Source organism: Anoplopoma fimbria, chromosome 21, assembly GCF_027596085.1.
Source record: "Anoplopoma fimbria isolate UVic2021 breed Golden Eagle Sablefish chromosome 21, Afim_UVic_2022, whole genome shotgun sequence".
NCBI classification, from domain to species: domain Eukaryota; kingdom Metazoa; phylum Chordata; class Actinopteri; order Perciformes; family Anoplopomatidae; genus Anoplopoma; species Anoplopoma fimbria.
This window is the reverse complement of record NC_072469.1, coordinates 9,288,136-9,302,687: the sequence shown is the minus strand read 5'-3', so window position 1 is coordinate 9,302,687 and position 14,552 is coordinate 9,288,136. Positions and strand designations below refer to the sequence as shown.

The 14,552-nt window shown below is 40.4% G+C and overlaps 1 protein-coding gene across 2 annotated transcripts; it reads right to left on the bottom strand.

The window, feature by feature from the left end:
- Nucleotides 1–97: 97 nt before the first annotated feature.
- On the bottom strand, nt 98–14,196 carry plcd1a (phospholipase C, delta 1a). Of its 2 annotated transcripts, none has more exons than XM_054622564.1 (15): nt 14,043–14,196; nt 10,224–10,382; nt 6,379–6,607; nt 6,088–6,217; nt 5,751–5,979; nt 5,454–5,655; nt 4,726–4,870; nt 4,489–4,641; nt 2,844–2,993; nt 2,608–2,764; nt 2,398–2,514; nt 2,114–2,292; nt 1,483–1,618; nt 1,240–1,389; nt 98–1,043 (listed from the first exon to the last, which is right to left on the bottom strand). In XM_054622564.1, the coding sequence occupies exons 1-15, from the start codon at nt 14,071–14,073 to the stop codon at nt 952–954; spliced, it is 2,259 nt and encodes a 752-aa protein (XP_054478539.1). In that variant the 5' UTR covers nt 14,074–14,196; the 3' UTR covers nt 98–951. The 2 variants fall into 2 exon arrangements, with proteins under 2 accessions (XP_054478539.1, XP_054478538.1); XM_054622563.1 differs by lacking the exon at nt 14,043–14,196 and adding an exon at nt 12,698–12,875.
- Between the last annotated feature and the right edge of the window lie 356 nt (nt 14,197–14,552).

The following is a 14,552-nucleotide window of genomic DNA, read 5'->3' as shown; positions in this document are numbered from 1 at the left end:
ATGCTGATATTTTTCAATGTTTATGCATGATCTGATTTTCCTCAGGATACTATTGTCATTGGCTGAATCACTTTATTATGAATAAACACACACAAGCTTGAATAAGGGACTCTGCTGGTTTTATTTGAGAACTAGTGCAAATGCAGATAAGAGACAAGACAAGTTTAACATAAAACATTTGTTTCACAGAAAATACTTGGATAAGATGAATTCATGCTCACTATGTTAAGAGCAGATATATGTATGATATAGTTCATTTCTTGATATGCTCATAATATTAAAATCCCCAAAAGTTTTAAGTTGGTTAAAAATGAAAACATTGCCAAACATTGTAGGGCAGACACACATATGGCTCTCTCAATGGGCAAAACATTTGGCTTTTGTTATATACTGTTCACACTATTACTCCAGTGACCAACATCATAACTTCACTCAACCTAAATCAAGGCAGAGACACAAAAACAGTTCCATACTTGTTGTGCTTCTTGACAAATACATTGTTTCCATGAGCATGGCTTATTTGATCCTTAAGGGAAATATAAAGCCTCAAAAAGTCTATAAGTAATAAAATACTATTCAAAAATATCTTGAGCTGGAATTCAGACCTTCTTGCTCCTTCAATTATCCCCCCCCCCCCCCCAATATGGCAAATACAGTTAAATGACTTTCTTTAAATACTTTCCCACACTGCTCTTTCATTCAACTTTTCATTCACTCTTTCTTTGTTAGCATACAACAACTCTCAACCACACCTCTTTTAAAAAAAAGCTCAAATTATACAATGACTGGAAAGTGTTACTCAAAAAACGGTGAGTCAGCACCTGCGGCTTGGATGAAAACTTATATTTGGTCAGAGTTTAATTATATTTAGCTCCAAAACTAGACAAATTCCTTTAAAGAATTTCCCAAATAATGCTGTTGCTAACATGAAGGTTTATCCAAACGTGATTCCTACTGTGCGTCTGTGAGCATGAAATGCATGAACAGTCCAGCTGAGCTGATGACGTCACCTCTCTTGGTGAGCAGTGGGACGTGGCGATACCCTGGAAAAAAAGGAAGTGTGTAAAAAATACTTCATACGTTATGTGAAACAGGAAAAATGTGTCTTATGATTTACATAAAGCTGTCAAGAACTATTGACTTGTCTATCAAAAGAAAAATGATAATTCAAATTCTTGCCACATCTGGGCTTTAATTTTGCTTTCTCCGGTTCAGTGTTTTTTAGCTGGACTCTCTTACCGTTCTGTACGCTGGTGAGTGGCAGACAGTACTGCCCGATGAGATCATTCTGGGATGTTGAGTCATAGTCCTCCACCACAAACCGCACCATGGCCAGCTCTGGGACGTGGATGTCAAACACGAATCTCTCATTCCACATCGGGTTAAACCCTAAAGGGAGGGATCATTGTTCAGCTTTTGAAAACTGAACAACTCAGTGTGTGTGTGTCCATATCTGTGTATGTTAATGTGCGTTATGATCACCATTGTTATCGATGTAGTGTGTCTCTTTGCTGGCGTTATCCGCTGGGACGCCGTAGATCTCCACCCTCACCAGAGGGTCAACAATGGATTTTTGTTTGTCCTTGTTGAGTTTAGGTAACTGCTGAGCTGAGATCACCTTTTGTATTGGGAAACAAAACACAAATATGTAACAATATCAAAATGAAGAGAAAAAAATGATGCATGAAAAGTCATTAGCAAATACCAAAAAGCACAAATTTAAAACCTTGTTTCCATTCCACAGAGCACCTTTAACTTTACTTTAAGGACTACCTGACCGTTTTTTTGGGGTGGTCCCACCGTTGGCCCTATTACACCCTTTTTGGACGGCTCTTTAGCCGATTCAGCACCCGTAGTTTTGGGAAATCACTCTCTTTGGCTATTCAGCTTAAGCGAATACGACTTTAGCAAACGCTACCTGCTAGTATGGAGAGTTATTTCCGCAGGCACAGAAAGTACGTGCAAGATAGTTCTTTGCTCTAATCTTTGCATTGTGTTCAAGTGCAACACAGGCGACGCGAGGCAACACAACAGTCAGACTCAGTCGACGCTAGTTCTTAGATGTCAGTTTGATGTGACCTATTTTTCAGGTTTAACTGCAAATAACTCTCACCATCACATTAAAGGTTTTCCTCTTTAGCCAGGGCCCCCTGGAGAGTGTGTTCGGGTCAAACTGAGAGGACAGGCTTCTCTGAAATTCCGGTTTCAGGATGTAGCCAGAAGCACCGTTCGGCAGAAACCGACCCTGGTTTATGTGCATCTCCTTGGAGGGAGTCTGGAAGTTCAACGCCACTAAAAACCAAATCAGAGAGAACGAAGGAAGTGAAACCTGTACTCTTAACTGTAACACGTAGAATAGTAAAAGCTGGATTTCTGCACATAGTAATGGGAGTGTACCTATCTGGCAGCCAACGTTCCACGTGGGCACTGGGTTATAGTTGGAGGAGTCAGTTCTGGAGCCGGCAGGGTAGATCCTACTGAGTTTGTCCATGTTGTGATGCATGTAGGCAGTCGCTACGAGAACACATTGACAACAGTTTCCATACTCTGCTCATGAAAAAATCATACTGGAACAATTCAGTAGGGTTAGTAAGTTTTGATGATCACCTGAATTCTCAGCCAGGTTGAAGGCTTTACTCTCCTTGAATGAGGACATCTCATAGAAGGCTTGCTTTTCCTTGGCGTGTTCAAAGCCATTGAAATGGACACTCTTGCAGTAGATGACGACGTCTGAAAGCTCTTTGGCAAGTTTTATTTTTGATTTCTAAAAGGAGATGGGATAGCGGCTCAGTTTTTGTTGAAGGAAATACATGTATTTTGTGAATTACCAACACTTGACACACCTTTGATTTGGCTTTCTGGCCGTTCTCTTTACAATCTGCGGCCTCATCCTCCTCAGAGACGGTGTCTTCCTCAAGTAAGCTGTTATTGTTGAGGCAGGCATCCAGTTTGTTCAATCGCTTCCCCTTGATGAGGAACTTTCCCTTCAGCTCCTACACAGAAACAGACAAAATGAGTGTTTATGTGTTGTTATACAATTTTTAAACCTAATTGCCACTTAACTGCGGAATGTAGGGAAACATATTCTTGTCTTTAAATAGAAAAAAGCATGTGTTATTGGTGACTGCTAATCTCGCCCTCACAGCAGCCAATAACAGAGAGGAAAATGCCGTGTGATGCATAATTTTAAATTTCCATGAAAGCTCAAAATGCCACAGGAATTTATCCCATTGGTGCTACATATGAGCAGGGCTTGGGGATGTCACTGAAAGATGATTTGATGTGCTAATTTTTGTCCTCTTCTCTTTGTGTCTCCTCTAGTGCTCAGACTTTTCCAATACATTCGTCATAGATGTTTATTTAAAAAGATATAATAAGGTCTAAAGGAAGAAAGAATTGGAAAGATTAATAGTGAACAATGAAGTTTGTAGCAGAAAAAAACAACATAAATATAATGCTTGATTGATGACATGCATAACCTAGTCAAACACTAAAAACCAGCCAATGTTCACATACAAATTAAACTTCTTTGCGTTCAGACCTCCGCCAGTTGTCTCTCCTTTTTCCTCCCACAAAGAACAGTTGAATCTGACTCAGTTGTCGTTCCTCGCTTCATTACAGTCAAGATGGCGGCGAAGATAACAAAAACTGGGATTTATTAATCTTCTATTGTGACTAATTTTATTGAAACATCATTTATAGTTATAATTTATAATGTATCATATTTATAATTTATCTGGTAAGGAATTCATCTGCAGATGGTCCAGTTCAAAACCACACCAAACTTTTCTGTGGATGTCCTGTGGCCTGGAACAGACTTGGCAAAGCTTGTTTTTAGCCTCTTGCAGCTCCAAGAGGCCAGTTTAGAGAAGTCAGCAGTCAATGACGGTATAAATAACAAAGAAATAGATAAGGCAGTCATAAACGAGCACCAAAAATATAAGGCTGGTCCAGTAGTTTACAAGATTATCTGCAGACAGACAGACAGACACATGCATGCGCTCACATGGCCGTAACACATTAACTCCCCAGTGACTCGGAGATAACAACGTCTCTTATTGAAGGTGTTCTCGCCCACACACTGCCTCACAGTCGGATCCTGTGAATAGTTATCAGTTAATAAACAACTTATCTCAGTTAGCGCTAACTCAGTAATGATAATAAAATGCAAAACTCAAGATCTTGTCCAAACATGGAGGATCAGACGCTGCTTTGATTATCTGCTATGGAGGAAGAGCAGATGCTGCTTTCATTATCTGCTAGTGGTTTAATCTGGTCCTCACATAATGAGAATTGGTTTTACTTTAATTACATCAGCTCCGTCTCCCAGACAAATCTAATAGTCACGTTAAAGTAAACAGGTGAGTGAAGTAGTTCATTGACTTAATAGGTGGAATTTTTAGGTGCGGTCTTTCTTTGGTTTGTATTTTAGGCTTTAAAGGCTGTGAATGTTTCATAAAAGGAATCAGTCAGCTGAGCTTTACACACCTCAGGTGAGGGGAAGTCGGTAGGCATGGTGTTGCCCAGAGGCTTTGAGACCAAAGCATCACCCAGGATGGAGACTAAATAATGGGCCATGAGCTTCTGTTGGTCCACGGTGCAGTGGTTCTCCAGGGACAGAATCACTGGGTAGTCAGACGTCTGCAGGAACAAAGGAAACAACCATTCAGTGAAGGGGAAGCTCTCCATAACTGTCTGAAACGCAATTATCATAACGTCACATACTTTGAAGGCGTAGTCATTGATGGCTTTGATGACGTCTCTGAAGAGCACTTTGGACGTGAGTGTGTATCCGTGGTAAATGACAGGCTCGCCGTTAGCCCCGTCCCAACAGTCCAGCTCCACACAGCGACAGCTCTTCATCAGTGCTCTGCAGGGAAAGGAAAGCTTCATGAAGACCTGGGATCGATCTTTTTTTTTTCTCCACGCATGTTGACATGTTTTCAGGAAGTTTGTGTGAATTTAGACCAAAGAAAACTAGTTTCCATTCTGGTTCTTGGGACATGTGTAGTTCCTGTCACCTCGAAAAGTCCCTTCTTCTGAGGTAGTACTTTTTTAAGGACCTGGAACTATTTTGGTGGATGAACAAAAGCCTGCTACAGCTGAGCATCATTCTGGTTTCATTATGATCCTTTATCACACTGATTGTTGCTGGAATAATTATTGGGACTGTTTTTAGGACAAAATGATGCAGCTAACTCCTTTACTAGAAGTATGAAAAGTTGTTTGGATACATTAGAAATCCAAACAAAAAATGTACAATAAATACTTTTACTTTACTTAATTCCTAAGTATAGTACCTGGGACTATCTGGTTTGAAAAGGGTGATCTATATGTCCAACATGTGCTGTCAATCTGCTTTTTATGTAAAAAATAATGCCATTGTCAGAATTCAAGTTTCAGTTTCCCTTTCAGTTAACGTCACACATAGTGTATTGGTAAACAGTAGTTACTTTATATAGGCTTCCGTGCTGCTGGGTCCTTTGAGTTGGTCGGCCATCAGGTATGTGTTGTGTGAGGAGGAGATGTAGTAATGGTTGAGGGGCTGGTGCATGTCCTGGTACACCTGTTTGTGGGCCGGGTTGAGGACGGAGCCCTCCGCCTGGTGCAAGTACATCAGGAAGCCGTCTTTGGACATGCACTTCTTCTGCTTCGCTGTTGGACAGAGGACAAACAGACCCGGTGAATATGACACGATATGCTGAATGTGACCGTGTGTTGCAAGAAACTCCAAACCACTTAAGCCCTACCTGTCTCATCCACCTCATATTTGTCAATCAGCTTGAGAGCGTCCTCCATGGGCACCTGCTCCCTCTGCTCATTCAACAGGAAGTTGAGCAGGTCTCTGGCGCTCATCTGACCCTCTGTTTGAGCATACTTCCCATAAATCACATCTATCTCTTCCCGGTGTGTCAGCAGGTCGTAGAAGTGCTCGATCTCGGAGCCCTCCAGGGAGCCTGAATTGGACTTGTCACATTTCTATGTGACATGATGAAACAAATACTAGATAGTTTAGTTTGACGCACTATGCATTTTTATGAATAACATATATCGATCAGCAGGATGCGATGGCTCAATGCGACTCACCTTGAAAATGTCCGCCGCGTAAGTGTCGTCCACTTCAATGTTGACCTGTCTCAGGAAGTGCTTCAGCTCCTTCAGGGTCATCTTGTTGTCATCATTCTTGTCTGCTTTCCGCATGCAGTTTATGATCCAACTGACATTTAGATTTAAGAATTATATTTGAACTTATTAAGAACAAAACAATAAATCTGGGACAGCAGACATGCACTTGTCTACTCTCAGGAGTTCAACAGGAGAAACCATTTGAGAAACGTGTTTGCAAACATATTCTTAACCAAAAGAAGTCAAGGATACTGCTCACTCTTCTGCTGGCGGCTGAGGTTGAGCATGTTGCTGATGATCTTGTCCAGGCCGCTGACCCACTGTTTGGCCACCTCCCTGTTGGCTGCCATCAGGTCGAGATTTTTCTTGCTGCCCTTGAAGATGATGGAGAAGCACTGGTCTTCATCACCGCTGTTGGTGTGTTTATTAAGCCCCTCGGACTGACGGCCCTGGCGCACTGAATCAATGTCATCGATGGAGACTGTTGAGAGAAGAAGGGCCTTTTTTAGAAATTTCCCTAAAAACACTAGAATGCACCCAGACAGAAGTCTAAACAAGTCTACACAATACTTCAACTAAATTTAAATTTAAATTTAAATTAAGTTTGACATTCAAAATCCTGTTAGATTTGGAGTCAAGTCTCTAGCTGTAATAATAATACGAGTAATAATATGTTTTACAAATAAATTAACTCCATGGTGAAAATGCCTAGTCTTGAGTACCAAATTAAATTAGGTAATCCTTTGTACTTCCAAAAGTTCATTTTAATTTAAACTAGATTGCATTATTATTATTATATAATTATATTTACATTATTGAGAAACGATGGTTTTGTTATTTGGAAAAGCCCGAAATGTCCAGACAATTTAACGATTGTCCTGTAATTTAGCTGTTAGCAGAAGAGAATAACAGTTGTGCTCATGTAGTTTAATGCCCCAAAAAAAATATTGCAGAAATCTAATATTAAAAATAGCTTTATATTGATTTCTAATTGTGTCATTAGCAGTGGTGATAATTGTTATTCGCTTCTTAGAATCATATATGCAGTAGTTTTTAGCGATGACCTCACTGGAAGTCACACTTAGACCTTTAAAGAAAAACTTCACGATCCCCCTTCAACAAGTCAGTATCTTGTGGCAGCAGACTTTTTATCCTGTTGGGCAAGAACAACACAGAGCGCCACAAACCACTTTTACGTCTTATCTACAGGAAGGCTTTTGTTTCTGTGTGGTAGCTCGCTTCTTTGGCCTTCACTCACAAGCCACAACAGTTGAATATTTACACGTCCGGCAAACACAAAGCAACATAACCAGTCATATGTGTTGTTATGTTTTTGCTCAAGGCCAATATTCACTCCCTTAGCTGTGTTTTAGTCTGAGACAGCTCCTGGGGGAATTTCTCGGTCTTTAGCTTCTAAATGCACCACCTTTGTCTGACTTTGTCTGTCTGCTGTAAAGTTGTGAGCCATAATGTCATTGCATTACATTATTTGATTCCCTATAAAAATATTTATTAGTTCAGCTTTAATAGTAAACAGACTTTATATGGTCTGGAACAACTGAGAAGATGAAAGCAAAATGCCTTGTTTTCTCCCAAACAAATCCCTTATCTCATGCAGGAATAAATTGTGATGAGATAGGATCTTCTAAAACAGAATTCTTTCTTTATACAACTACCAAACATGTTACATAACAACAGTAGTTTGAGCTTGAATCGTGTTTACCAAAAACTGAACTGAGCAACAGCCCTCGGAGACAGTTTAAGAGATGGCCTCTCAGATATTTTGTTGTTGGTTGCTAAACATTTGGATTCTTTGGCAACCCAAAACACATTCCATTGAGATTTGACAACTGCATTTAACGTTTAATGCAATCTGGCCTCACTTGATCCCCTCGCCTTACACACTGGCACACATGGGCAATACATAAAACACTTTAATTGTCATTTATTGTATTAAAACACAGACAAAAACATTTACTGAAGGTCTCTGCACACAAAGCCTGTTTTCACCCATACGTTGGTGGGTCCCCCTCTGTTGTTAGGCAGCTTAATGTACGGAAGAGCATGCACCGCAACAGCCGCCCTCGTAACAAAACACCAGAAGCTTAGCTAAGAGGCCATATGTCGAAGCTGGGTTACAATCACAGTCGTTCCACCCTTTACATCCCGAGGCTGGGGAGTCTAGTGAAGAGCGAGTATTGTTCCTGAGAGAATCAGAGACTATCTAGGGGCGGGATGAATCTAAAGGTCAGACTACTTGGAGAGAAAAAGCACGACAGTGAGTGGGGCGGTGTGGAGAAACACACCCTCGGCTCGGTGGTTTACACACAGCTGACTGCCGGATGAACAAAATACCTAGGAGGCAATCACCAGAAGGGCAGTGTTTGTTTAATCAGCGCTTGCACATTATCCCCACAGAAACAAACCACTGTACAGGAGTTCAGGGTTGTGAATTTGGATCATTTTCAGAGAATCCAATCCCTCCCGTGTCACGCCCTCCATCGCTCGAATTCCAGATGAAATTAAGTACAATGAGATTATTGTGCAAATTCAAAGTTCCTGCTGCTGTTTTCAAAACTCTTTCCTTCAAAGGGAAGACAGCATTCAGCAGTGATGAGGGTGTTTGCCAGGGAGGTTATGCGTTAGTCAACCAATGTCAGTGTGTGAATGTTCTCTTCTGATTGGGCCCAATTCATGGCAACATCTGGATACTTATGATGATAAGGTGATTCTGGGATAAAAAAGGAGTGTTCTTATTTCCTTATTGCTAAATATGATTGCAAAGTAAAATTTAATTAGGTCATCCACTGCAGGTATAATACAGAGCAAGTGGCTGCGTTTGTACGGTGATGAGGTTGATCCAACCGTGCAAAGTGAATCGATATGGTTTCCTTGACAACAAAAACACTACTTCTAGCAGATTCATGACATTATATCGCAAACATTTTTGAGTGTTTGTTCTCTTAAATTTTGAGGGTTTTCTCTGAAATTTACAAATGTGATCTTGGTATTTCTTAGTTTCTACTATGAATATAACTCCCCAACCCCGGCTGTTTGATTTTTCTTCTTCTTTTTTTTTTAAACCTACAATAGCCCCGATACGCTGTCGAATAAGTCCGACCGCAAAGTTCCCATTCAGCCTGGGGTCCAGATAAGAAATTAAAGGCTGAAAATGACATGCAAAACAATAACCGCCAAATCTGTCAAGAGTTGTTTGAATATATTCTGATCTGATAAGTTTGCAAATATTATCAATACCTTTATCCCTGGGACAAATAGCAGACAGTTATACGAGGAAGGTGTATCATGACATATGTGTGTCATGTTTATCCGCCTCATATGACCCTGACGTGTAAGTGCCTGTGTGTCTGTGTGTGTGAATGCTATCAAGGCAAATGGAAGTCACAGAGAGCGTGGTAAAAAGAAAACAATAAAACATGCACGATTATTTCCGTAAACAAGGAAATGCAGAGGCTTCAAGGCCCATCTCTAAGCCAGTTTGGTCATGTTAAATATCAGCTTTGACACATGACCGTTCACACGACCGTATCGATTGGTATCACCTCTGTGTGTGTATCTACTGTGTCTGTAAGGGGAAGATTAGGACCACTGCTCTGTCTCTCAGTGTTTGTTTAAGGCTCAGGCTCGGGCCAGAGGTTATCACATCTGGTGGCAGCACCACATACATTCACACCCAGACAGTGGCTTAATAAACCAGAAATCAGAGGGAGATAATCTCTCTCACACACATGGACAAACACTAGTATTTTCCAGTCTGTCTTTTGACCTCACAGTAGTATACAGCATCCGTTTGTGTTCAAAGTCACCGCTTCTCACATATTCTGGAGTACCGGTGGGATTTTAAAGAGCGGTGTTTGCAAGAGGCTATTGTTGAGATCTGAAAGGAGAACTCTATGTTGACAGAATAATAGCAGACAGATGTACAGCTCAAAAAGACAGTGGGTTGGACTAGTCCAAGTGAAACAAACTCACAGAAACTGGAACTCAGGACGATTTTAGGCTTGGTAGAGCTTCTCCCATTTTTGTGCATTATGTAAATAAAAAAAAGTATAACCCATGTAGAAGACGACACTCACAAGTCTGTTTCCGCCTGAATGGATTGTGGGACTCATGCCAGAACGTCTTGCAGTCTTCCTGCAGTTTGAAGAAGCGGATCTTCTTCCAACGGCTCGAGCGAATCTTGACCAGCTCCCCGCCGACCAGTAGAAACTGTAGATCTGGATCTCCCTCCAAACCTGCAAAGGTCATACACAAATCGTATCAATTTAAATGCCATATAATGTAAGATGCACGAGCAAGGGCTGTTCCTATAGAAGAAAACTATGAGATTATTACTGAGGAAAATGTATGATAGTAAATTTCCAACACACAAAATGTTTGTCAGGTTTTCCAGAGAGTTAGTATTGCACTTCCATAAAGTTGTAGGACTCACAAGAGACAGATTTTTTTAAACAGTCAAAGTTGTAGCAGTGGAGAACCAGATATCTGGCTTTTATGGTTTAAGCTCCAAAAATTGCTGAATCTATTTTTCCCGTAGTGTAATCAAAAGCATATTTTTTTCTTTGACCCATCCTGCTTGAACTTTGTAACGCAGGTATAATGCCTGTTTTAATCGAAGTTCCAAGGCCTAGACACTGATTGTCATATTTTGATCAAATCCAACTGTACTCACAGGAGGAAAAGGAAATGTTGAAAGATGGTTTAGTTGGAGACTTGCTTTTATACTATTTTTAGTCTCGAGGACCAAGCTGACCCTGATGACATCATTAAGGTTATTTTCTCAGACTTTAGAAATCTCTCTCTAGAGCCACAGAAGACATTACACTGTTATACTGTTTTCACAGGCTGGTACTCATAGAATAAATTGACCTTTGTGTAAAATCACTGGTGTGGCCCTATAAACATAAACTACATGCCCCTCTATATAAACTTAGATTGGGTATGACTCCTGGCTTTGACAAAGAAGAATTGTATTTCTGTTGGGTTTCAGGAGGACTGACATTTTTTGCTTTTCTAATGGAACATTTTTCCATATTATTCATACTATTAATTTCTATTTGTCTGAAAAAGAAACATGTAAATCTGAGCATAGTCAGCTGATCGTGAAACAGTTTCTAACATGACCAATCTGTACTTCTATACTCAGCTCTGAGTTTACAGTTCAGTGTTTCATGTAACCCCACCAGTGACTTATCATTCAAGTGAAGTAATCTGCTGATTAAGGTTTACTAGGAAGGGTGTGTGACATCTGTAGGACGCTAACAATAAGCTCACAGGACAATGACGGCAGGTCAATGTTTAGTCAATTTGTTTTCCATCAGATGTGAGGTAATGTTGGTGTTAGCAGTGTATGTGGGTGGGACTGAGCTTTGCACATCACCCCAGCTTTAAATTGTCATTAAATATAATACAGAACAGTTGTGTAAAATGTGTCCTCTCAGTAAGCAAAAGGGCGTTTGAGGATAAATGCATTTACAACCACTCAGCTGGGATTGTGCCAGGGTTGTGGGCAGGAACAAAACATTGCAGACATTTTTTTTTTCCCCGCATCGCACCACAGACTCACAGAGGCTGTTTATGAGCCAGGCAAAGCAGCTCGAAAGCCCCAACACCGCCTCTGCTCAGTCAGGCTTTCCATCAGGAGTTTACTACTTTGTTTGTCATCTCCATGTTCATGTTATCCGCTTTACCCACCAGGTCTATGTTATGAAAAGAGAACAGCAACAACCACTTCCCATGTCTGTGGATTTGAAGGAAGTTTATGAAAATCAGATGAATCATTTTTTCTTCTTTTGCAATGTAATCAGATTCAGACTCCACCCTGTGAGGCAAGCTAGGGCAAGAAAATGCCAAGAATAAGTTGAAATGCCTCTAAGGAATTAGGTAATGAAGTTTCTCACACAACCTGGGAAGGAGCAAAGGTGTTTTATTTTTTTTATTTACAGTGAGAAAATAATTGTGGGTGGAGATCTGAGGAAAACAGATGCTCCAAAAGGCCCAATTATGGTACATAGGTTGAGCAAAACAAACAAGATGGTGTAACAAGTTGTCACTATACCAAAGTAGTATTTGCTTTGTGGAGCTTTATAACAGTTGATGTCCTCTTTTTGAAAATGACTAATAAATCATGAACACATACTGCTACAACAAACAATATGAGAGTCACAGAATGGCGAAGAATAAACAACACAGAGGACTTCCCCTCTGCCCATTCAGCTCTTTTGAAGTACAACACTCCTTCCTGTGTTTGTGCCCTTTTTTTGAAAGACAAAAAGACTGCATGCCATGTCATTTTCAACTACCCCCCTCTGAGTTGCCATACTGACAAAAAGAAAGAAAGAATGCATCGCTCCAGGCAACTAGGAAGCCTTCATAAATCCTCTTTACTGCCCTTAACACTGTTACCTCCTCGAAACACAAACAGAGTGTCCTGCCAGTTTCGATATGATCACTGATTTATGTTGGCAAGATTAACACCTTTCAAATCCAGGTTGTCAAAACATTAGCCTAAATAATCAGAGCGTAATGTGTACACCTTTTGGGGACTTACCTAGCCGTTTTCCATTCTCCTGCGCAACTCTTCTCACCTGCTCCTGGAAAGCTTGCTCCTCTGATTTTGTCCTTTTCAGACGTTTATGTATGCAAGACATTGTGGAATAACTTCTTCCTCTTCTTTAATTATTATTATTATTATTTTTTACAGTAAAATACATGTGATATCCAGTCGGGGGTTAATGTATGCTCGGTGTGGAGGAGCAGCAGGCAGCACGTCGTTCCCCCCCTTCATGGGGCGGGTCTAAACGCATCTGCTGCTCTCTACAGCGGTGCATGTCCAGCTGTGCACACTATATATAGGACTCCTATATAGAAAGGCTGAATAGAAAGTTAACCTTATATATATAGATATCTTATATCTTGTACTCTTATTAGTGTGAAAACATCTCAATGTCATCAGAGTTTGGACACTTCTGATCGGGCTCTTATGATGCATTCAGGAATTTTTGAAAAAACACGTCAATCTTTCCTTGAAGTGAGGAGGAGTCTTACTTTCCGTTGCTTTTAAGAATAGAAAAGACATTATAGGCTACATTATAACTTTAAATGCATGTTGCATATGCGCAGTTTACATGTATTTTATTTTTTGGTATAGACTTGGCTGCTTACATATCTGTTCCCAAACAATTAGTAGGCTATAACATCTCGAATAGTTCTGTTCAATCCTCTTTGAGCATTGAGTTGTGAAATAGCGCCACCCCGTGGTGGTTATTCATCTACTGTAGAATACTAATATGGTATTCTGGTATTGTGTGAAACGTGATATTGTCCTGGCAACAAAAACTAAACCACCGGCGCCACTCTGAATATTTGGGAAACAAATTCACGGTCAGAGACAGAACAACCGGTGATGTGTCAACATCAGCCATTAGGTATACTACATGTTGGACTGTATTTATCTGAAGCTCATCCAGCCACCAAAACCAGCAATATACAATAAAATATGTAGCTATATGCATGTATTTTTATTTTCTTTAAAAAAAACCTCCAAGATACTCTTTGATACAGACCTTATGAAATAATGTCACAAAAACTGTTATGGACAAAACCCACATGAACATAAGTAAACTAGATATTCCCCACTCCACTCTACAAAATATGTAGCTATATGCATGTATTTTTATTTTCTTTAAAAAAAACTCCAAGATACTCTTTGATACAGACCTTATGAAATAATGTCACAAAAACTGTTATGGACAAAACCCACATGAACATAAGTAAACTAGATATTCCCCACTCCACTCTGAATGGGAAACACTTTAACAGGTGAGCTCTTGCATACAGTAGTGATATAATTTAACAGGTATTATCAATCTGTGCGTCACCACACACCAACTCACCGTGTTTTCCAGATGTGCCATTTGGCTCCATTCTGATTCCAGTCAAATGATATCACCACAGGCCTAAGTCCTCTTCTCCTCCGAAGTAGTGTCACCTTTGTAACAGGACTTATCACAACACGTCTGTTCATCCAATGTAGGGAAAAATCCAACGTCTGTGCCCCTCTGAGCCGACCCACACAGTGCACAGTCAATACCAACCCATCAGGATCTACGACATACGCCGTCAGTCCACACCCACTGCAACACCGGTCTGACAAGTCCAACACTGTGTTTGTCTTTATGAGTTTCATTCAGCTCCCTGCCGGTGAAAACTACACCTCTGGATGGAATTCAACAAAGACTAAAAATAAACATTTGCAATTAGTCCAATGTAAACCTTGATAAGATGATGTTAAATAGGGGCTTTATTATAAATCCTCTAACTCAGTGCTGTGATTTTATGTAGCATTCTGACACTTAGTGTGCTCTGATTTGTGTGGGGTGTTTCCCTGTTCTGGTACAGACCTG